This window comes from Aythya ferina (genome assembly GCF_964211825.1).
Source record: "Aythya ferina genome assembly, chromosome: 28".
NCBI classification, from domain to species: Eukaryota; Metazoa; Chordata; class Aves; order Anseriformes; family Anatidae; genus Aythya; species Aythya ferina.
Genome location: NC_140325.1, coordinates 629,374 through 654,167, shown reverse-complemented (window position 1 = coordinate 654,167; position 24,794 = coordinate 629,374). Strand labels below are relative to the sequence as shown.

The window sequence follows — 24,794 nt, the reverse complement described above, 5'->3', positions numbered from 1 at the left end:
GCCTAACCCCGAGCAGTCCGGCCCCCTCCCCCCGGCTAGCCACCCCTATATATTGTTTAGCATGACGTCAGATGGTATGGAATACCCCTTTGGCTAGTTTGGGTCACCTGTCCTGGGTCTGTCCCCTCCCAGCTCTTACTGCACCCCCAGCCTGCCTGTTGGCAGGACAGAGCAAAAGGCTGAGATGTCCTTGGCTTGGTATAAGCACTGCTCTGCAACAATTAAAACATCGGGGTGTTATCAGCACTCTTCTCATCCTAAGCCAAAACACAGCATTCCACCAGCTACTAGGAAGAAAATTAATTCTGTTCTAACTGAAACCAGGACACCCCGCTTCCCCACTGCCCGGCTCCCCGGGCATGACGCGAAGCCCCAGTGGGCTGAGGCTGCCCTTGCTCACCGACCTCCGATCCTCGGGAGGCCGGGGCTGCCGGCGGCTGGCGGCCCTTTCCGCCGGTTTTAATTTAAATCCTCCGCTGCCGCCCAATTAGGGAGCGCAGGGCCGCTGCCCCGGAAGCACAGGGGGTGGCCCGGGGCTGGGAGGCGCTGCCGGGAACCGCGGCCATGTGGGGCCGGAGAGGTGAGTGGGGAGAGCGCGGGGGAGTCGCAGAGGGCTCGGTGCTTTCCCCCGGATCTGAGTGGGGCTGTGCCAGGGGTTGGGCCCGGGCCCTTGCTGGTAGCGTTGTGGGGCCGCATGGTGTGGGGTGGGCTCCTTTGGGGCAGCCGCTGGGCCCCCAAGGGAAAAGGAGGGAGTGGGAAGGCCACATGGCCGGGTTGTCCCCCTGGTGCTGCCCCAAGGCATGGGGTCTGCTGTGGTGGGGAGCCTTCGAGGTGGCGAGGAGTTGTGTTTGGCCTTAGGAGCGTGGCGATGCAAGTTATGTGGCTAACATACTTCTGTCAACGTGGTGGTTTGTTGTGTTGGTTAATAAATACACACTACAAATGTGGAGAGCCTCTTTGAATCCCGGTGATATCCCCATCAAACTGTGGTGGCTCCCAGGCATGATGTTCAGCCTCAGTGCTGAGCCCTTCAGGTCATTAACGCAACAAAATATGACAAGGGTCTGAAGTTTAAAGCTATCTTTCCATGCTGCACGTGGAGAAAATGGTCATTTCTCAAAAGGTGTACACTGATGTCAAATCTGGGATGATCCCCTAATCAGTTGTGTATCTCAGCTGTGTGCAAGCACAGGCGTCAGATTTTCTTGAAAAGTGCTTGAATAGAGTAAAGCATTAATGTTTAGGTATACTTTTGATCCAGTTGAAAATTAACTTTTTCTGTGCAAGTACAGAGACATAGAGGCACTGTCTGCAGTTGGGTTGGCTTATGTCATGAAACAAGTATTCTGCAGAATAGTGTTTGCATTTAGAGTTTGGTGGTTTTAATTCTGCTTTTAGTTACTTACCTATTGTCCTTTAAAAAGGTACAACAGGGAAGAGAATTTGAAGGTAATAATACATATTTTGTTGTCATTTGCTTGAAATTTTTAAAATTACGTATGTGACTTTTCTGGTACGTAGAGTTACTTAATCCCATGTCTTGATAGGTTGCCATCAGTAGCACAAAATCTGCAGTTGTTACTGATGTCTGTACAAAAAGTTTTGAATGTCTGTTAGTGAATTAGGTCAGTTAGGTTAGTTAATCTCTTGATTGTTGGAATTACGTGTTAAATCTGGATATAATGAGCTTAAGTTGACCTTTTGTGTCCATAAATATGGTGTTACAAGAAATCTTGATTTGTTGCGCCACAAATACTTGTTTTCCTTTATGCAAATACATAATGCATGCTTTTTAATACTTTGCAGATAGGAACATTGACCTTCATCCTGAAGAAGACATCACTTCCTTGATACTTTGACATAGTCCCCTGGAAATGAAGCAAGATTCTACTAGAAATGCTGCTTACACGGTGGACTGTGAAGATTATGTGCATGTGATAAAATTCAATCCATTTGATAGTGGAGATGCATGTTCCCTCACTGCATATGGTGGCAATAACTATGTAGTTGTAGGGACATGTAGATTTCAGGTTAGTTTTTGTTTATTGCTTTTATTAGTTGCTTCATGAAACTGACAGCATGTCTTCTGACAAAGTCACTTTCCTGCTTCTTTCCTTCCCCATTTTGCCAGGAAGTGTTTTACTCCTTTATTACATTATGACTTTGGGATATTTGGTCTTAAAGAGAAAAAAATGTATATATAAATACATATTGGTATTAGCATCCTGCTGGTGTAAAGTTCTTTTTGAGTAGGCTGCAATGAAAACAGGAGTGCTCTACTGGAAGAGTAATCCCAGTTCAGTATTTCTTGCAAATGTTTGTGACTACTACCTGGGAACTTAAGCAAGTAGCTTTGGAAATATGTAACTTAACATTTGCTGTATGGTGTTTTATTTTTTTAAGGCTTTCAGGTAGCTATCAAAGCAGCAAAGATTTCAAACACCCGGAGTAGAAAGGAATAATTAAAATTTCCAAAGTAAGTTTAGAGACATTTATTTCAAGGAAGAACAGTGGCAAATAATAACTTAATATACATCTGCTTTCTAGGTTATTTTTTTTACATCTCTCTGACAGACTGTTAGAAACAGTAAAATGTGTTTTTTTTACCTTGACATTATTTCCAGTCACCATATCGTGAAAATTTTTAAAAAGTAAGATAGCATACTGTGTATATTTATATGTAATACTTTTTTTTTTTTAATTGAGACACTTTTTTTTTTTTTTTTTCCCCTGGATGCTTGAAAATTGATAGTAGAACACTCTCATCTTTGGAATCTATTTTTACTTTTTTTTTTTTCTTGAGCTCACTTCTCTGTTACATGGTACTATTTTTATACTTTACTATCTAATATAGAAAACAGTATAACTGGTCTTTATTATTCCCCAAAATCTTACTGTTGGAAATTTTCTGAAAATCACCTAGGTCCTTCCTAGCTTCTACATTATGCAGAGTGTATACAGAGAGATTTTTTTCCTTAAAGCAGAATTGTGCCATAGAGAACATTTCATCAAAATAGCCTTCATTCATTTTGAGGTACTACGCAGGATGTTTTGAGAACTTTTTGGAGATCAGTTGATTCATTAAGTCCACAATCCCAGCAATTGTTTCAGATTTGTCACCATCCAGTTCCCTCACCATTGGGAAGAATAGCCAAGGTAGTAATTTTGGTCATGTTAAATGATGAAGGGTACCTTTCTACCTGCTACTGTTCTTCCGGAACAACCAGGTTGTTCTAGCATTTTTCCATAAAGTAAAACCAACTGGGAGAGAAGGTAGCCTACATGGCCTCCTTGCTTTTGTTCCCATTATTTCACATTGCAGTGTGTGCTTATCATGCTGTTGTCAGTGGTTCTGGTTGTATCTATGCCGATATTGAGCCCAAAGAATGGGCTCAGCATGTTCCTCTGGCAAATCTTCTTTTTGTGCAATGTAGGTTTGGTTTTGTGCTATGTTGACTTTGGTTTGAAACTGCAATCATTTCATGGATTTTTACTTACTTACATATTTCAAGTAAATACTTTCTTTATCGCAGCAGACACATCTAACTTTCAATTTCATATCAATCTGACTTATTAGAAGTCATCAACCTGTTATTCTGAATTAGCTAACTACAGTATTTCTGTAGGAAGAGGATGCAGAAGTGGAAGGCATGCAATATAAGACACTACGAACATTTTGTCATGGAATCAGAGTTGATGCCATAGCAAGGAGTCCAGAAACTAGACTTGATGCTTTACCTCCCCAGATAAGGTATTTCGAATAAATTACTATAATGAGTCCTTGTCTCATATCTGTTTTCTCTAAGTCCTTAGTATTGAACTAACTTTAATGCTTACAGCTGAAATCTAACTCTGAAGAAATTGTTGTTGGAAGTCTGTGAACACCATTGGAACAACAGTTCCAATTCTTAGTCATCCTTATATATTTTGTTCTGCTTCCTGAGCCCCTTACTCTTTCCTCCCCACAGTAGATTCACAGTAGACACTAGATTTTTTAATTTTAATTGACCTGTAATCTAGTTAGTCTTTTTGTTGTATGTATCTGTATAATGTGTATGTATCATTGTAAGAATGATACTAGTATCATGGCCTGCTTTGTAAAATTACACGTGATGTTCTCCATAGTATGGGCTATGTTTAGGAGTAAGTCGGATGCTATTTGTGAGACCTGTCAAGTCTAGAAAAATGGTCAATTATTAAATATGCACTTAACATGAATTCAGATGTTCTCAATTGCTTGTAAGCCTCTTCAAAACTATACTGGTTGTTTACTGCTGCATATTTTTACAGTCTTTTGTTTAAAATAAACTGGAGACTGGTTAATAAATTAATCCCTAGGTAATTTAAAACACTGATGGTGAGGGTTCTGTTTTTTCTATCAGCCACTTCCTCCAAGGTAAATTCTATGGCAGTTATAAGAGAGATTTCAGGTAATTCATAGTTGATTCAGATTTAGCTTTGTCAAATGTTTTGTATTACTTTCCATTAAAAAGTATTCTTGGCACTTGATACACCATATTTTATAGGCAAGTTCCAATTATAACTCTGAATGCTTGATGCCAAAGCAGAAAAATTAGAATATACGTTTGATTGAAAATCTAAATTTCCTTTTGCATGTCATTTTGCAGGTTTAAAATGGGGTGAAACTCTTGATTGATCTGGTTTGGTTTGTTCTTTTATCTGTTTATTTTTATTTTTTAACATTTAAAAAAAAATAAATTGTAGTGCTACCTGACAGAAGGGCTTTTCTTTTTCTGTTGAGTGTAGGTTTTGTACAGCAGCTTCTGATAGGAAGTTAAGGCTATTTACTTCAGACCTGCAGGACAAGAATGAACATAAGGTAAGGGTAACTGAGCTGATATTGAATATTTCTTTAGTCTCTAGTGGAGTCTAATCTTTCACTGAGCTTGTGCTTCACTTTTTTTAATGTACAGTATGATGTAGAACACTAAACTCTGGCAGACCCATCATCTCTAGCAAAGATCAGTGTATTGAATATACCTTTATATCTTTAAACTGGGCATAACTAATTATCAGCTATATTATATTTTGATTTAAAAGTATTTATGTAACAGCCAAATTGACAAAAAGTAAGTAGAGGTTTATTTGTGGTCTAAAACATGGTCTAAAAATATTCTACAGGTGAATTTGAAGTACTGTGTTGGAAAAGGTTCCTTTACATAGAGACCTGTAAAATACTATGTGGTATTGTTTATTAGACTTGTCTATATGGAGAGCAAATTTAATGCTTTGTCTCTTTCCTGGGGGAACAGGAAAGTTGCAATGAAACCATTTTGTACAGTAGAAGATTTAAAGAAAGAATATTGAATTTTGTACTTAGCTGCAGACAGTTATATAAAACATGGCCATGGGCCAGTACTTGTTTATGTCTAAAATAAAAAGAAAGGGAATGACTCCTTCAAATATATCTTCGCTTCCTGTTCTTTCAGTGTAGTGTTCTTTCACCAGTGATGTAAGAGGTGTTGGGTCTAAGAGATTTCTGTTGTTTGTAAGGCATTCTTGTCTTTGTAACTCCTATGTCATTTGGGTATGTACATATTCTTCAAAATTTTGCCTTTGAAACAATACCCCAGTCCAAATATTAATATTAATTAGATGTTCGTTTGAATTTGTTTTGTTGAGGTTTCAGACAAGAACAAGCAAAGCTAATCAATGCTGAAAAATCAGGGGTGAGGGTTCCTTCTTTAGTGCTTTGGAATATGATAATGCCTCCGAGAGTTGTGTATTCAATATGAAGGGGAAAAGAACTGGCTTTCCTTTGTGGTTTGGCAGTATGTATTAGTAAGACAATATTTGTCATACAGAAAGTAAATTAATTGCAGATGTCACTCTTGGTCAAATAATAATGGAGTGAGTAAAGCTATATACAAGTAAAAATGGACATTACTAAAAAATAAAAAGTATTTCAATTTCAGAAAAGATGTTCTATGTTACTTCATGCATGCACCTTCCCATTTTTTCCTTCTTTCATGCTTGGTCCATCACCTTGTATGGCTTTGTCAGCCAGGAAGTAGGATAACTGACATGGTTGCAAAGAGCTTGGCTGGCACTTCTAGCAAAATATTTCTAGAAATTGTTAACGTTGTTTGCTTGTAAGTTGATGTGTGTCACTCCTTAACCAAAGTTACCATTTTATATAATATCTGTCAGTATTATGATATTGTAGACAAGCAGCTTTGATGATGTGAGTTAATCTTTTAACTTTTTTAGCAGAATATAAAGTTACTTTACTCATTACATATGTCTGTTTTAATTCGAGAAATTTATAGAATTGTCTGTAAGCACGCGGAAGAAAGAGAATAGGTAGAGTCATTAATAACAGTATAGACAATGGAATGGTTAATTAGTGGAAATAATCAAACACATAGAAGAACCTGGTACTACAGGCTCTAAATTCAGCTGTCTAGTGTCTCTCTCTTTTTTTTTTGGATTAACAATGGGCCTGATGGACTGTCTGCTAGAATCAGTGACAAGTTTCTTCATTTCAGCATGGTTCAAGGCATGAATGAGTGTTTTTTTCCTTGTGTAATGAATATGAAAGCTTTAATTATTGGGTGTTAACGACCAACATTTTTTTTGTGTTTTTGCCAAAAATTGTGAAAAAGTGACAGCTGTGATAGTTCATAGCCTTCATACCTCTTTTTGTCTCCTGTCTCTTATCATCTGGTCTTTAGCTGAAGGTGTTCTTTTATACATTCTGGAGCAGACTTCATGTCTATACTAGCTTTCAGACTGTTGCACATTGATTTAGGACTCCTTCCAGACTAACGCTAGGAATTCTCAATGGGATATGCTGTTTTCCTCAATAGGAACCCATTGCTTCCAGTTAAATAAATACATATGATAAATATTCAGCATTACAACTTCACACAAATGCATTTTTGATGCATTATGAACTTAAATTTTTTTAAAAATAGAAGTTTAAATAAGCAAGTTTATTCTAATGAAGAATTATATTAGGCTGTTTATTACTGAATTATAATAAGATTACAAAAAAAACCCACACTTAAAATAATCATTTTGAATATACCTGATGAGACAGTTATTTTGTAGTTTACTGTCAATGCACGATCAATATTAAAACCAGAGAAGCAAAGGAGGCAACGCAGTAGCACAGTCTGTGCTACTATTCTATTCTATTCTGAAAAAATGCTGTTTTTTCAAAATAGAATTTCTGTGATGGATTACTGTTTTTCCCAGGTCTAATAAGTTGTTTTTTTTCTGCTATGTGACCAACACAAATTAAACTTTAAAACATGTATTTCTAATTTAGCGGAATATATTACACAGTAGCTTTGTCTGGGTGCCTACAAATAAATTTAAAATGCCACACTTATATTTCTATTAAGATAGCAATTATTTTTCATACAAAAAGATTCTTTGGAGAACTGCTTCTTCTACCCTTAGGACTTCTTTCTAACACAAACTGTGCTGACCTGCAGTTACAAGCTTCTACTGCAAAAGTATGTCAATTACGTAACACATCTGAAAAAAAAATATGACAAGTTGTGAGTGTAATGATCATAGAGGAAATGGAGCCAAGTCCAGTTGGAGGCCAGTCACTAGTGGCGTCCCCCAGGGCTCGGTGCTGGGGCCGGTCCTCTTTAATATCTTCATCGATGATCTGGACGAGGGCATCGAGTGCACCCTCAGTAAGTTCGCAGATGACACCAAGTTAGGTGCGTGTGTCGATCTGCTTGAGGGTAGGAAAGCTCTGCAGGAGGATCTGGATAGGCTGCACCGATGGGCTGAGGTCAACTGCATGAAGTTTAACAAGGCCAAGTGCCGGGTCCTGCACCTGGGGCGCAATAACCCCAAGCAGAGCTACAGGCTGGGAGAGGAATGGTTGGAAAGCTGCCAGGCAGAGAAGGACCTGGGAGTGATGGTGGACAGTCGGCTGAATATGAGCCAGCAGTGTGCTCAGGTGGCCAAGAAGGCCAACGGCATCCTGGCTTGTATTAGGAACAGCGTGACCAGCAGGGCTAGGGAGGTGATCGTCCCCCTGTACTCAGCTCTGGTGAGGCCGCACCTCGAGTACTGTGTTCAGTTTTGGGCCCCTCGCTACAAGAAGGACATCGAGGTGCTTGAGCGGGTGCAGAGAAGGGCGACGAAGCTGGTGAGGGGCCTGGAGAACAAGTCCTACGAGGAGCGGCTGAGGGAGCTGGGCTTGTTCAGCCTGGAGAAGAGGAGGCTCAGGGGCGACCTTATCGCTCTCTATAGGTACCTCAAGGGAGGCTGTAGCGAGGTGGGGGTTGGCCTGTTCTCCCACGTGCCTGGTGACAGGACGAGGGGGAATGGGTTTAAGTTGAGCCAGGGGAGTTTTAGGTTAGATGTTAGGAAGAACTTCTTTACAGAAAGGGTTGTGAGGCATTGGAACAGGCTGCCCAGGGAAGTGGTGGAGTCACCATCCCTGGAAGTCTTCAAAAGACGCTTAGATGTAGAGCTTAGGGATATGGTTTAGTGGAGGGCTGTTAGCGTTAGCGTTAGGTTGGAGGTTGGACTCGATGACCTTGAGGTCTCTTCCAACCTAGAAAATTCTGTGTGATTCTGTGTGAAGAGGCGATACAACTGTGTGGCCAGATGAAGCTACAATAGATGGTTTATTTTTGATGCAACAGAATACTAAAGACCATTTGGGGCTTATGCTATGCAAATGAGAAGTTTCGGCTTCAGTTTAGCAATGAAGTTATTAGCACTGTTTATGCCAATTTCACCACTGGAACTTAGTCTAAGAACTTCATCAAGGGTATACTGAGACTGAGGAAGAAGTAAAAATTCCTGTTTTTACTGGATCGGGCTTGCTCTTAAAATGATCAGAAAACAGCCTAACATGTGGATTATTACCTAATAGTGAGAATCTCATTAGTGAAAAGGAATAGTGTGCTTATGTTGGGGGATTGGACTAGATGATCTTTCAAGGTCCCTTCCAATCCCTAACATTACGTGATTCTTTGGTAAAAATGTCTTTAAGCACGTTCCAGGCTTTTGTTTGTTTGTTTGATTTTGTGTGTGTGGTTTTTTTGTTGCTTTGACAAAAAGTGGAGAAAATACTTTCTCCAGGTAGTCATCATAGTTTCTTATACTTGGATGATCATTGAGCTATATACTTCTTGTGATTGAAAAAAAAAATAACACCTGACTCCCATCTAAAGTATTTGGAAATCTCAGAGGTTCACAAATATTCTATGAGCTATGCCGAGTTAATTTTAAACAGTTTAATAGAATGGTTTCTTAGTATTAGTCAATCAAAACCTCAGAAAAATTATTTCATGAACCTAAGGTTGAATACATAATGAACACATGGAAGACTTTGATCCATTGTACAGTGCACACTTTACACGTGAGGTTTCAAGAGAGGTACAAAATGTGCAAAAAACTGAGGGAAGTATGTCATTACAGTCAAAATGTAATCTCTGAACATTTTGTCTTTTATATTAAACAATTAGTATGTGTTGCTTCTGGAGGGATAGACAGAGTAATCTTACTCTGTTTTCCCAGTGGAAAAACTGTCTTGATGTAATTATCAACAAGGAACTTCAAGCATACTGAGTTTTCCATTACTTTGTCAACACAACTAATCCAAAATTTATGGGCTGGATCAAGCCCAGAACAAGAAACAAAAGATAAAGTACAGTTGATGGATCTTCGTGAAGTTTTTTCTTGTTCTCAGGTTTTCATTTGGAAATGAATTGTGGCTTTCTTCTCCTGCTTCAGATTTTGCTTAATAAAAAGCATATTTCATCAAAACTGTGTATGTAAAATGAGGCAGAATATTTGAATTCTGAATGCTGAAAATTTTCAAAAGACTTGCGTTTCTGTCTAAAGAGTTTGGCATCATCTTAGGATGTATTAGTTCTAGTAAAATCCACAAGGTTTTATTGAAATTATGGGCTGTTGGGGGAAAAAAATAACTTGGCTGCTGAAAGTGGTTCTGTATTGAACTGATGTATTGAACATTCATAACTTTTTAGAGGGGCAGCTTCATTATTGTGCATGGTTTACAGAGTTATTTTTTTCTTTTTGATCAGTTGCATAGCTCGTACTGAGGAACAAACACAGAGAACAGTATTTTGTTCTCTCAGAAAGCTGAGAAGTGATTGTTTTCATTCAACCTGTTTTTTCCTTGCCATCTCTTCATGTCATGCCATTCTCCAGTGGATATTTTTGTGTCCTTTTTATGATACTTTGGGCAAAACAATAGCATCTATGCCTAGTGACTTATTCAGTGAGAGTAAAGAGGATGAAACAGTAATAGATCCAGCATCTACATATGGACTTCAAATAATTGACTTCAAATTTTAAGTGATTTAAGTAATTATAATTGATTTTTTTGGCATAAAGACCATAGTGAGAGAAAACACACATGAATCCTCAGATTGAACAAACTGATACTTACTAGCTACAGATTTTCTAATGAGATCAGAGATGATGTACTCATACCTAACAAACATGTGAATGAATTTGAATCATAACATCATAGAATGGCCTGGATTGAAAAGGATCTTAAAGATCATGTAGTTTCAACCCCCCTGCTCTGGGCAGGGTTGAAAAAGTATTTCAGCAGGGTTGAAAGTACTTCAGACTCAGCCTAAATGAGATGAGTTTTGCCTGCTTGCTTAATGCTGAATGTGCATTTGATCTTTAATTTAGATGTTTGAAGATATTGTAAAGCTTAAAAGATTGCTGATATCTGTAGATGAGTACAAAACACTTAACGGAATTGAGAAGAAAATGGTGTTGTGATTTTATGGCTAAGACAGCTGAAAAGCCTTCCGAATATGTAAAAAATATCCTTTTAACTTTTACTAAAAACTGTGATTCTGCTTCTCATTCAGAGAAGCTATGTTACTAAGTTGGTTTTCATTATAGATAAATTATTCTCAGTACTTTGAAATAAAAATGTCATGATTAATAAATTTCAGCTGAGGACAATTACATAGTAATAGTTTCCTTTGAAATGACTTCATGCTTTCTGATACAACTGTGAATGTTTGCTTTTGACTGCTAGTTCATATATACATTCACACCATGGGTAATTATATCCTATTATTTGAAAATGGATGATCTATTACTTTCACAGTGTGCACTATACCCAATTTTCCTTACTCTTTAGTACAAGAGTATATAAAGCAAAGAGCATAAAGTATTATGTTAGTTTCTCTCAAATGTTTAACAGAAACTGTGATTAACTGCTGTGATATTGTGTGGCCTGCTTGTTTTTCACGTGCTGTTGTTCCTCACTTTTAGTTTTCATGAAGCCTTCAGCATGCATTGTTACTTGTTTCATTGAGACTTTTTTTACTTTTTATTCTAAAGGTAGTCTTTTGGTCCTTTGCCATCTCTGGTGGATATCTGCTCTTGAGGAATTTATATATTGACTGCTTGGGAAAGGGAATATACTGGACAAGTGATTGGCTTATTGCTCCTTCAGGAAAAAAAACCCTCTTGCTGCTTGCAGGAATTCCTATTAAAAACTCTTGTTTAGAGATGAGTTACTTATGAATAATTGGAGTTCTTTAAAATATGTAAATTATGTGTACATTGACTTCCTGCTGATTTTCCTCTTTCTTTCTGAGATTTATTATCTTCTACCTTCAAAATTCAGTGGTTGAAAAAGAATAAGAAGTTGTGGTGTGATCCACTTACAAGAGCATCAAGCTGACCTCTGTGGTAATGACAAGGAGCAGTGGGGTTCTGTTCATCTACAGTGTAAATATACACAAGTGTTAGAGGTTTTAAATATCTCCAGTTTTATTAATGAATATTTTTCCCTTCCATGTAGAAATGACAACTTTATTGTACACTCAAATCTTTCATTGAGTGGTTCTGTTGAATATATTGTTGACTAATGGTGGAACAGTCTGCTCAAAGTTAAAAATATTTCTTTTTTTCTGGTTGACAGACATTTCATGGCCACTCAGATTACATTAATGATCTGGTGTTTTCTCCCAAAGAAGGTCAAGAAGTTGCAAGTGTAAGTGATGATCACACTTGCAGGTATGCATTTTGCTCAAAATATCATTGAAATATCATAGAGGGCTGAGCAATCACCAACAATATGAAGTTTACAAGAGAAGTGCCAGATTCTGCACCTGGGAAGGGACAACCTTGGATGTATGTACAGACTGGGGGACAAAAGGCTGAAGGGCAGCTCTGCAGAAAGGAATTTGGTAAATGACAGGGAGGGCCAAGCACATCCTGAGGTGCATCAAGCACAGCACTGCTAGCTAGTCAAGGGAAGTGATTGTGCTGCTCTACTCTGCACTGATGCAGCATCATGTTCAGTATACTGTGTTCAATTTTGGGCACCATATAATAAGAGTCATACAATTGTTAGAGAGTATCCAAAGGAAGGCTACAAAGATGGTGAAGGGTCCAGACGGCAAGACAGGAGGAACAGCTGAGGTCCCTTGGTTTGTTCAGCTCCGAGCAGAGCAGGCTTGGGGGGGGGGGGGCTCATGGTGGCCTGCAGCTCCCTCACGAGGGGAGTGGAGGGGCAGGCTCTGAGCTCTGCTCTCTGGGGACAGTAACAGGACCCGAGGGAACGGCATGGAGCTGGGACAGGGGAGGGTCAGGCTGGGTGTTGGGAAAAGGTTCTGCACCCAGAGGGTGGTCGGGCACTGGGACAGGCTCCCCAAGGCAGTGGTCATGGCACCAAGCTTGCTGGAGTTCAAGTGTTTGCATAATGCTGTCAGACACATGGTCTGATTTTTACATAGTTCTTTGTGGGGTCAGGAATTAGATTCGATGATCCTTGTGGGTGTCTTCCAAGTCAACATATTCCATGATTATGTACACTGTCAATTTCCCCAGGTGGGACAGAAATAAAAAAAAGATCTCCAAGAATAGGAGACATAAGACATGATGTACAGCTCTGAGTTGTACAGACTCTGTCCATCCATTCTATCTTCAGATGAGTCAAGTTTAAAACCAGTATACTCATGTGAAATTGTTTGCTTACCTGAACTTATTAGCCTTACTGGGAGATGCAATTATATAGCCTAAGGACAGTATCATACTGATACAGTGATACCAGCAGCTTATAATACCATGATCATAGCCATTCCAAACCGATATATTTAATTGTTTGCAACTGGAAAGAAAAGGCAAACACAAATCACAATTGTTAAGGTTGAAAAAGACCTCCAAGATCATCTGGTCTGACCATCCCCCTACCACCAACGTCACCCACTCAATCATTTCCCTAAGCACCACGTCCAACATGTCCTTGAACACCCCCAGGGACGGTGACACCACCACCTCCCTAGACAACCCATTCCAATGCCTGACTGCTCTTTCTGAGAAGAAATGTTTTATAATTTCCAACCTGAACCTCCCATGGCACAATTTGAAGCCATTCCCTCTGATCCCATCACTACTCATCTGAGAGAAGAGGCCGACTCCCAGCTCCCCACACCTTCCTTTCAGGTAGTTACAGAGAGCAATATTGTCTACCCTTAGCCTCCTCTTTTCCAGACTAAACAACCCCAGTTCCCTCAGCCACTGCTCATAGGACTTGTGTTCCAGGCCCTTCACCAGCTTAGTATGCTAAAAAGCACTGTTTTGTAGTGCACAAGTTTGTTTTTCCTTGGCAAAATGTCCCCCATCTTACACTTCTAATTGTGCTTGTGAATCTATAAAGCTGTTGGTCTTCATCCTTACAGTGCAGCTCACAGCTGGAGAAGGCAGCACGGCAGCTGTGCAGGCTTAGCAAGCCATTGCAATAGGGGAAGAGGCTTATGAGAAAGCATCATCATTGACTTTTCTTGGTATAGCTGTGATAGTTTAAAATTTGTCTCAGTTAAGGAACTGTTTTAGTTTTTCTCTGATTATATGAATTATATATTTGCTCTTTGAAGTTATGACCATATTGATTGCTATATAAATGACCATTTAATGTTCAGGGGAAGAAAAAAAGTGCTATAAGAACAAAGGAAAAGATCTTGTGTTTGAAGCTATCTGGTAAGAGAGAAAGAAATAGCTGTTAGGATGATTATTCTGTGTATGAGATTTTGTAAAGGGCAGAACATCAACTGGTGTAAATCACAGTCTAGTAGCATTAGTAGAGCTACTCTGTCTTACGTGAATTGAAAATCTAAAAGGCCTGTGATTTTTCAAAACCCCTAGGGAACTCAAAAATAGTACTTTGACCAGCAGGCAGATTTTCCACAGCTGCCTTGTCTCTATTTCCAACAAAATCATTTGGAATGAGTAGTAAAAATGTGTATGACTTACTCCTAGCTTGTTCCAATTTATTCTCTATTCTTGATTTTTTTTTTCATTAGATCTAAACTAATGTTGGGTTTATTCAGCAAAGAGGTATTTGAATATGTAGCATGTTTTGTTTATTTTATGAAATGCTCAGTGTTTCTGAGATAAGAGGACTGTTTTAAAAACAATAGTCTGATACTAAAGGAAAAGGAACTACAAATTATTTAATTAGTGTGTGCTATCAGGAGTTAATAACTGAAAGACAGTTATGCAGTAAACCATAAAATCAATGGTTCAAAGCCATGTGAAGTAAGCAGGATTTTTTTTGGCTACTTGAGTTCTTGTTTTTTACCTTTATGCATGTGGAGCATGAAGACTTTTTTTTACTGAACTTAAAGGTTAAACTTTCAAAACGAATGGAAAATGCATTCCCTCAGACTTACCAAAATTATTCTTTACTTACTGTGTAATTTGCCTTGGCAGTAATGTAAGAAGAGGAATAATTTTTCAGTCTGTACTCAGTTTCTACTCAGAAATTTTTCTCAGGATACATCATCTGTTAATACCTTTGGAATGAAGTAGTAGAACAATTAGCACAAGAGCAAGGAGTTTCAAGTGTGTTAGTGTTGTTCTGTTAGAGTTCCACCTCTGTGTCTTGATATAATTAATACTGTGCCTCAGTATGTATATCATACAGAGAGACAAACGAGTTCAGATCTTCCCTCCTCTTCACTCCGGTAAGTTTAGCAGAAATACAAAAGGAACACAAGTTTTCAATTTTAATGCATTAAAAATCTTGCCATGAGCAGCTGCAACAGTTACATCTCATGGCTGGCTTTGTTTTTTTTTTGTTGTTGGAAGACAGTGTTAAGTCAGATACCAGTTGAGAAGAGGCTGTGGTGATGCCTTCAGCGTTCTTACCTTTAAATTGTTAGTTCAGGAGTTCATGTTGCTTTTACATGTAACTTTCTTGGTCTTGTTGGTCTCACAAGACCAGCTGCAAAGTAGAACTGATTATTTAAGACTGTTTAAAAATACTAGAGCATCAGAATAATTACAGTTGTTTTCTGTGCCATGTAGTCGTAAATTGAAGGGCATTCATTGACAAGAGGTGTTGGTTTATAAATATGATGTACACTTTAAAATTATCATGATTCTCTGCATTGACAATCTCAAAACTAATATAACCTTAGAAAGTATCTTTTTTTTTGAAAGAATACACCTTTGCAGTATTTATCAACCCCACCATGTTACAGTTATTCACAACTGTATGTATATACAAGATCAAAATTCCCACAGCTGTAAAAATTACAAAATAAATAAATAAAAGATTAAAAGTTGCAACAAAGTTGATTGAAAAATTCAAACCCCGTGTTCTATATATTGTGCGTTACCTTCTCAAGGATGGCTAGATTCCAAGATGGATGAAGCAGTTCACAAGCCTATGGTTTACTTATGTATTTGGCAGGCTATTGCAAATTTTGAATTTTGCTTATTCTATATTTTAAAGTATAATCTAGAGTAAACTAATGAAGAACTTGAGGGATAATTCCTGTATTTCACTTTTTTAAGCATTTCATAATTGTTTTACTCTTTCATTAAGAACAGAAAGAAATATATTTTTTTTAATTTGATAGCAAAATTGTAAAGAAAATGGTTAAAAATGCTGGTAGAGGAAATAGCTAAAATAACTATTGTTAAATTATTAATTGCAGTAAAGAAAAATGTGAATCAGTTTTATCGATGAGTCATATGTGTTAATGTGGAGCACAGTTAAAGTAAAATATAAAGAATCATAGAACAGCTCGGATTGGAAGGGAACACCAGCTAACTCCAACATTTCTTCCATGGGCAAGGAAGCCACCCACCATATCAGGTTGCCAAGGGCCTCATTCAACCTGGCCTTGAACAGCTGCAGGGATAGGGCATCCACAGCTTCTGTGGGCAGCCTTTTCCAGTGCCTCACCACCCCCTGAGTGAAGAATTGTCTCACTGAGCAAAAAATTGCTCTCCATCTTTTTGATAAGCCCCCTTTAAGTATTGAAAAATTGCAATGAGGTCACGCCAGAGCTCTTTCAGCCTTTCTTCGTAGGAGAGGCGCTCCAGCCCTCTGATCAATTTCATGGCCCTCCTATGGACCCATTCACACAGACCCACATCCTTCTTGTGCTGGGGGCTCCAGACTTGGACACAGTGCTCCAGGTAGCATCTCTCAAGGGCAGAGTAGAGGGGGACAATCACCTCCCTCGGCCTGCTTTGATACAGCCCAGGATACAGTTGGCCTTCTGGGCTGCAAGCACGTGCTGCTGGCTCATGTTGAGCGTTTCATCTACTTCCAGGTCCTTCTCTGCAGGGCTGCTCTCAGTGAGATCTTCTCCCAGTGTTTACTTATGTCTGGGATTACCCTGACCCAGGTGCAGCACCTTGCACTTGGACTTAGGTTCACATGGGCCCACTTTGCAAGCTTGTTCAGGTGTCCAGGCTTGTCAGTCACTGTCAAGTCCAGTTTTTGTTGCACATACCACAAATATCAGTCCATCAGGAGGTTAGTTTTAGTCTCTATACAGAGATTCCTGGGGAAAGGTTTGATATCACTGGAAAATAAATATAACTAAAGTCACAACCTTTATTATATTGTTTGTAGTTTAGTTGTTTGGTTTTGTTTCTTTTTTCTACCTATAGCGTGTTTGTTTCCATGGTACTCTTATGTCTTTGTTATTTTGCATAGGTATTTCACTAGACAGTAGACAAGAAAAGTCAGTGATAAATTATTTGTTATTTTTTGTTGGTTTTATTGGTTATTTGGTGTCCTTCCTTCCTTCCTTCCTTCCTTTCCTGTGTTTTCAGTGCTTGTTGCATTTGTGTCTTACTTTGTTAGACCAATTCAGTCTCTGGCCATATTGTGAAGTTGCCTTTCTCACTTATTCCTGCCTTAAATTTATATTTCATTTGTATCTTCTCATTTTGTGCTGTCAACTATAGATTTTTTTTTTAATAAAGTATTTTATTCCATGTTCTGTGTTCATCAGTTTGTTGTGATAGAATTCCGCAGTATTTCTACATACAAGAAATATGATAGCAAAATAGTTATCCTTTTTGAGCTATGCTAATAGTGTTTATCAAGCTAGCTGTGCATTTTAATTGATGAAAATAAGTTGGAGTCTTGAATTATTTTTAGGAGTCTAGCTTGTGGCTTTGCATGTTTTTTATATGCATCCCTGTGTGTCCCCCCAAAGACTTACATGATACTTCTTATACCTCACAGTCAAAACCAAAATATTAACCATCAATTTTGGTTATGCTTTTGGTTATACAATTGCTATGCAAGTATGTCTACTGGAGAAACAAAGAAACTTTAAGGATATTTAAGTTAAATTTTAAAAAGAAAAGGAAAACACAAACAAACAAAAAACACACAAAAAAATTGTTGGTCATTTATAAGAGTAGGTCAGACAGTTCAAGGATAGCCAATCCCGCTTTGTGGTGAGGTATTAGATGGTATTAGATGTCACAGAAAGATACTAGATGTTCTGTACCCCAACCCCACTCACAAAGATTGCTGGAAACCTTATGTTAAAATATTTTTTTATTTTTTTTTTACTTCCATTGTCTGAAGATTTGAGAAATGCCTTAAAGTTACAATATGGTTTTGTTCTTATACTATTCTTTTTGATGACTTTTATTCATTTATAATTTGGTTTTGCTCTCTAGCTAGAATTATTCATTATTCAGAAAGTTAGAATGTACAATAAGGGTAATCTCTATTGCCACAAAACAGGTTTTCAGATGTTCCAATGAATACTTTGGCAATTTTATTAAAAGTCCATTTCGTGGTAAAATTGCTGCACATATGCCGCATGTCATCATGCACATTCATGTATACTACATAAAATATAGTTGTTCCAACATAGTTTGAATAGCTCCGTGCTTTGAGATAACTGCAGTTATTTTGTTTAATCACAGAATGTGAGTGATAAGAGGAATATACTAATATTTCAAGAGTTTCTCTTGAATGACATTTGTAGCTATCTCTAACTTTGTATTAGTTTAGATAGTTGTTAATTACACTTTGGGAAATAATAAATAAATAAATAAAAGTGGTGTGAGAGGCGGGAAAACAGTGCATTCCCAAGGTAGATAAAACACTAGAAACTGTAATGTAGAGATCTTGTTCGTAAGATACACATATGTGAATTCAGCTTAAAGGTCTAAATTCAGGCTTCTCTCATGTTGCAGAAATGACAGCGAAACCTCTGCACACTGTCAAAACAGCACAGAACCAATAAAAAGGATGTCCAATGTATGTTGCAGGTGAGACGTTTGGTTCTTTGTGATTTTTTTTTTTCATAGATGGTTGTACTTTTGGCTTTTAGAGAACTTACCCAGTTAAGTTAATCTGTATTGCTTTCTTTTCCTACTTCATGCATTCAGTGTATCTTTAGATATATCTTGAAATTAGGGAGCTTATACTGGACTCACAGGAAAAAACAGGAGCTGCAATCCAGGTGAGATGTTAGTGTCCAAGATGTGTGACTTCTTTTAAAGGTACAGCACCCTACTGCAAAAATGCTTGTGAAGGCTTCCCACGTGCAAGAGCAAGAAGTTGGAGATGGAACTAGCTTTGTCCTTGTTCTTGATCAAGTCCTTCAGGAATTAGCCTAAGACCTTCTGAGGCTGGGATTATCAGTCTCAGAGGCAAGCTCTATTGTTACTGCTGTTCTGGAGATTTAGTTCACACTGCCATTTGTCATAGAACTGTGAATAGTCTGCTTCCTTCCAAATGAATTTTTAGTCAGAGGTGTATGGGGAAGAGCACTGTATGTTTTTGTTGCTTATGATTGTTTGCTTCCCTTGTAAGCTTTTCCATTTGTTTATCTTTTATGGCCCTTTTCCAAGGAGGTAGAAGCAATACGAATGCACAGCCAGGTGAAATACTTGTTGTTTGCTGCACAGGTGAGTGAAAGATATGAAAAGTTGGTAAGGAGGCCCTAGAAATTCTTCCAGACGTGGTGTGCTGTTCGCAATGAACCTTGGAGATTTTGAAGTGGCATCTGTGTTGCGTATTTCAGTGATACGCAGAAAGGATGGCACTGAAGGCTTCTTTTGTAGAAGTTTATTGCTCAGGCCTGTAGTAAGTGGATAAGAACATACCTGTGCACACATCTAAAAACTTCAGTGGCTTGACCAACTTCTTCATAGAAGACAAAAGTTGTGGTTGGTTTATCAGAGTAAACTGATGGAATACATCAGCCTCTGAAATTAGTATGACATTGAACTCTTTGCTGACACTGTGGCTCAGAAAAGACCTATACTTTCTACTAAATCTTTACAGAAATAGCTTACTGCTTTTATATTTCAAGCAGAAAACCATTTTTCATAGACTTTTTTTGGCATTGTGAGGATACATGAAGAGAATTCTGCAGAGAGGGGTGTGATTTAAAAGGCTAAGAGAACACACTGAGTGTGTTGGCTTGCTTTCTAAATTGCTAACATATCCAATCAAAGCATCAGAACTGAATCAAGAAAGGAGGGGTTGCACATCTTCCGTTTATGGCATTATCAAAATGTACGTAGTGTCTTGTTCTAGTTGGACCTACAGAGCAGCCTCTGGCAGACCACTGACATTGCAGAGCATCACCTTGCTGAAGCAGCGCTATTGAAGTCACTAAGCATTTGCAAGTAACGGTGACAAACTGGTGTAAGAGATTGCTGTTTGCTTGTGTTAACCTTGCCTGCCTGGGAGATTGATTGCCCTCCCCAGCTGGAGAACCAGGAGGGACATCAAGGAGGCCAGAAGGGGGTTATTCAGGGGACCACACAGGGAAGGGGAAGCAACAGCCAGGTGAGGGGTGATTCCCTTTAAATAACTTTATTTGCTTCTTGGCTCTTGAGTCAAAACACCCATAGCTACATTGCAGGACCAGCAACATGCCTGCTCTGGCTGCTCTGGCCAGAGCCACACTGTGATATCATCATGGTGACACTGGGTCGTCATGGTGACGTTTGAGCTTCCCCCACCAGAACCCCCAGACAGTCCGTTGAGCCTCACTTGCTCACTGGCAGGACCAAAAGGAACCTCTCGCAGAAATGGCTGCAGATGGAAACTCGATTGACAACGAGATAAATGACATTAAACAGGAGCCACTTCCAGAAGACATGTCGTACATTTTTGCTCCAGATGAGCTGTTTGAGTCTTCGGACTCAATCTTCAGTTACAATCATCTGGCCAAGCTTTTAGTTAGAAATGATGCTGCTACTATCTTGAAAGAGCTGGAAGCGAGTTTTCCTAGAATAAGATAGTTCAGTTGGAAGGGACCTTCAAAGATCGAGTCCAAATGTCTGACCTCTTCAGGGCTAAACATTATAACAGGGTTAAAGCATATTCTTGAGGGCATTGCCCAAATGCCTCTGGAACACAGGAAGGCACAGGGCACAGGAAGATAAGGGAACACAGGAAGGCACAGGGCACAGGAAGGCACAGGGCAGGGAAGATAAGGGCAGGGCAGGGAAGGGCAGGGCAGGCAAGGCAAGGCAAGGCAATTCTGAAGCAGATAACAATTTCAGCTCCAGAAACAGAAATAAACAGCAGACACAAATGCAGAATCATTAGAACTACTTCACTTTGACTGTATCAAACTGTCCTCAGTTTCTTAACCAAGACTTACATTCCCTTTTATAACTATGGAACTAAAAGTGCATTCAAAATGAAGGCACTTCTGATACTAAGAAAATTGCTCCTTGGGGAAAGTTAAATCTGATGAAAGTCACAGGTAAAGTAATCATTTTGGTTCAGAAGACAACCCAGAAACCCACCAGGCCCATATAATAAGCATGCTCAGGCTGAAGATCTCTCATCAAACAGCAATCCCCAAACTACAGCCTCAGCAGCAAATTAAACCAATTGGGCCCAAGTTCTTTAGACATGAAGCTCCTGCCAAGTTCATCCTCTCTCACACCATCTCAGTCCAGGCAGACTTAACCAGCCACGAATGCCCAATCCCCCAAAAGTCAGGTTAAACAGTCTGGCAGTAAGCTACAAAGGACCACGACTTCAAGGAATCAATTATTACCAAGGAGAGCAGGACATACCGGTGTAGGCCAAGGAAAGAGCTGACCATTAGTAGAGCAGTGAAGAGAGCATCACCTACGCTCACCAGCCATGAAAACTGCTAAGCAGTGGAATGCTCAGACCAAACACTCCCAAAGCCTCTGATACCTGACCAGTAACGGTCACTGGTGGCCAGTAGTTAACAGTAGCAATGCATAACACACAGGGGGGCATGTAAGGAGGTCTCAGCCTACCCCCAAACACAATGAACTCTCAATGCCAGGAGTGACAATACCTCTCTGTTGTCAAAAGAGCGAGCGAGTCAAGGCCAATATCGTGCACAAAGGCTTGCTCAGAAAGATCATTTGAGTAGGCCTGCAGGAAAAGGAGACTTACTTTGTGTCCTGGTTTCAGTTAGGACAGACTTAATTTTCTTCCTAGTAGCTGGTAGAATGCTATGTTTTGGCTTAGGATGAGAAGAGTGCTGTCCTAACTGAAACCAGGACACTTTCTTATATATTTGTCAAGCAGAAGGGATGGATTTGTAGTAGGGTAACGACTTCATCGAAGTCTGCAGCTTCGGCGGACTTCCAAATCCCCATTTTCTCCATGAACTCATCTTGCAGCTTTCTCATCTGCTCTGGTCCTCAGTGTTCTGGTGACTGAAATGCAGAAACATAGACAATATTTTGAGACAGTAAAGATGGGATTCTCTTGATTTCACCGTTGCTCTGGTAAAATGTAAACAAACAAGCAAACAAGAGACACACTGAAACGAATTGATTTTTCTTTAAATACCAAATCAGAAGTCCTTGTCATGACCACTGCATTCCACATTTTTATCATTCTGCATGTTGAAACTAACTACTTAAAAGCATGATCTGTAGAGAAACTTTTTCATAGACTGAAAGCTAGACAAAAACTAATGTGCGATGTTTGTTCCACACAGGAGGGAAGTTTACTCCAGTTACTTCTTGTCTGGAAAAGTGAAAACAATCAACACCTTTCTCTAAGCTGTTTTCACTCTGTTCATGTAGAACTCTAACTGACAGTGTTCAAAAAAAAACTATTCCATTTTAAGTCTCCTCCTAAGGTGTATACATTTTATTACCCTGTTTTTGCATGCAGCACTTTCATTTCCTGCATTATGATCTAACAGCTCAAGGAGGTAAGAACTGTTTCAAGAGAAATACCCAAATACCAGGTAGCTCCAACTCTTGCTTTTTAGAAAAAACTCTGCCCATTGTTTTCCATACGACATTTGGGAAACAACACATTCCTTTGTGCCTACGAACAAGATGGAATTCATACTGCTCTCTCCCCAAGCCTTCAAGGAATTCATAAAATAGCCTCCTATTTGCACCTACCTCTCTTCACAGAAACGTCACTGATGAGCGAATGAGCTGACAAGGTTAGAAGGTTTGGGGGCCAAATGAAATAGATGGAGTGACCATCCTTTTCAATAACCAGCATGAATCCTAGGGAGTTACAGCCTCTTACCTGCAGTAGATTCTCTTTTTCGGTCTGATTTTGGCTTTGTCAACTGCCTACATTAAGAAGAGGACAGAGGAGAGATGAAAGAAAAGAATTCTTGGATTAGACCCATTGAGAATGGGAAATTTCACCACGTTTATAAGCCAGTGCTCCATAGTATGCAAAGAAAATTGTGGCATTCTGGGAAAAAAAGTCTGGGATTTTCAGGGAAAAAAAAATCAGCTAACCATTTTCTTGTGGATAACTTAAGCTTAATATCCTTTGCAAAAAGATATTCCAGCAGAACTTTTCACATAAACTCGGTGTTTCATGTATAAACAAAACACAACAAACAAAAAACAACAACAGCAAAACACACTTCAAATTCAAGTGGTCAGCGGAACAGTCAAGCTTGACATTATTCATCGCAGAATTAAAATCTAGTTAGAGTTTTTCTCCCGTCTCCCTACCTTGCTAAATATGTTTATGAGGAGCTCTCTCCAGAAAAGAGTAAGGTTCATTACACCAAAGCATAGAACCCTTCTTATTGTTGTTGAGCTTCGTCATATTGCTGCTCCTACAAGGATGAGTACTGTTACAAAAGGCTCAGGATTCAAATTAGGATTAAATAAAAAATAGGATTTATTAAAAGAATATAAAAGAATAGAGGTAAGCAAACAGCTCTGGGTGCACCGTGAGTCTCCGCTCCACCAGGACGCACACCAGTTACATCAAGTAGCTGATTTTTATGCTCCTAGACTAATGCATATTCATTACTACTTCTAAAAAAATAGATTATTATAATTAGCTTCAGGGGTCCAGTCCCTCCTACTGGAGCATGTGCATCAGTCTCCTCTGGGGGTCTCTAGGGGTCTTTCATGCTGAAGGCTCGTAGTCTTTCTCTCCAAGTCCTTCCCCTTTGTACTCCTTTGGCACCGTACCAAGTTTATAGAACATTTTCTGCAGGTCTTGTCTCCTAGCGGTCCTTCAGCTTCTTTTTTCTTCTTCTTAATCTCTTGGCCACCTGGCCAGATACCAGAGGTTTGCATAGTATCCCATAACAGTCACTAGTTGTTATCAGTTGTTCTGAAACCCCCAGACATCAAAGACTTCATACAAACACAAATAGCTTTCTTATTGACACTTCACGAGTAATTAAAACATTCTTCACCAGCCATTCACAGGGACAGTCACACCTATAGCAGTGTTAAATTAATCTCCAAGAAGACAGAAAAAAGGCTGTAACTGTTAGAAATAGAAGTCCGGAATAACAAAAGCAAACGGGTTCATAAACTTAAGGAGTATTTTCTGAAGACTTGATAAATTGACTAGAATGAGGGGGAGACTGGGACACACTGCATCTGTGGTTCAAGAATTAAATTGCCAGTGCAGGGCCCAGAGGCAGACAGGACTGTTCTTTATGGACACGAATTGTTAAAACATTCCTAACAGTACTATCATTTTTACTACAGGAGGGAAGTTGTGATAACCTCGAGAGGGGGCTCATTCTGCTTACAAAATGAAGTTTCATTAAGAGGATGTCAAACTAAATTTCACTCTAAAGTCAGAAAATAGACAAGATTCTTCTACTCCTGGAATAACTGGATATAAATGGCTTGCTGATATTGGGGAAACTGCAAAAGCTGCTACCACCAAGTCTTTGTGCATCACAAAGTTAGGGAAGAGACATTTGGACTTGAACGTGCAGCTAGGAGCAAGATCATCACCTTTGTCATCTAGGGCACTTCTACACGTCTCCGCAATTTGAGTGCTTCAGCAAAGCCTGGCGGTCCTCCAAATGAACCAGGAATGGCTCTGTGCCTCGAAGCATGGGAAAGTTCTGCAACCAGGGGAAAAGCACCACGAAAGAAAACAAACCAAAGCTCTCCTGCTGCCGCCTCGCTCCCCGCCCTCACGGGCCGCGCGGAGCGGCTTGGGCGCTCCTCAGCCTTGTGCTCTGCCCCCCTTCAAGGGGGGGATGTTGTGGTTTTGGGCGTTTTGCTAAACGGCTGGAACTTCATTGGATTTGGAATATTGAGTT

General features: G+C 39.3%; 1 protein-coding gene across 2 annotated transcripts; it reads left to right on the top strand.

Annotated features, from left to right (window-relative positions):
- Positions 1–495: 495 nt before the first annotated feature.
- On the top strand, positions 496–24,794 carry LOC311424573 (nucleoporin Nup37-like). 2 transcript variants are annotated; one of them, XM_084499856.1, is made up of 8 exons: positions 496–580; positions 1,811–2,030; positions 3,627–3,751; positions 4,768–4,840; positions 11,924–12,018; positions 18,469–18,543; positions 19,129–19,185; positions 24,226–24,794. In XM_084499856.1, exons 2-7 carry the CDS (start codon positions 1,875–1,877, stop codon positions 19,133–19,135), a joined length of 531 nt encoding a protein of 176 aa, XP_084355982.1. In that variant the 5' UTR covers positions 496–580; positions 1,811–1,874; the 3' UTR covers positions 19,136–19,185; positions 24,226–24,794. The 2 variants fall into 2 exon arrangements, with proteins under 2 accessions (XP_084355982.1, XP_084355983.1); XM_084499857.1 differs by having other exon boundaries at positions 539–580; positions 1,807–2,030.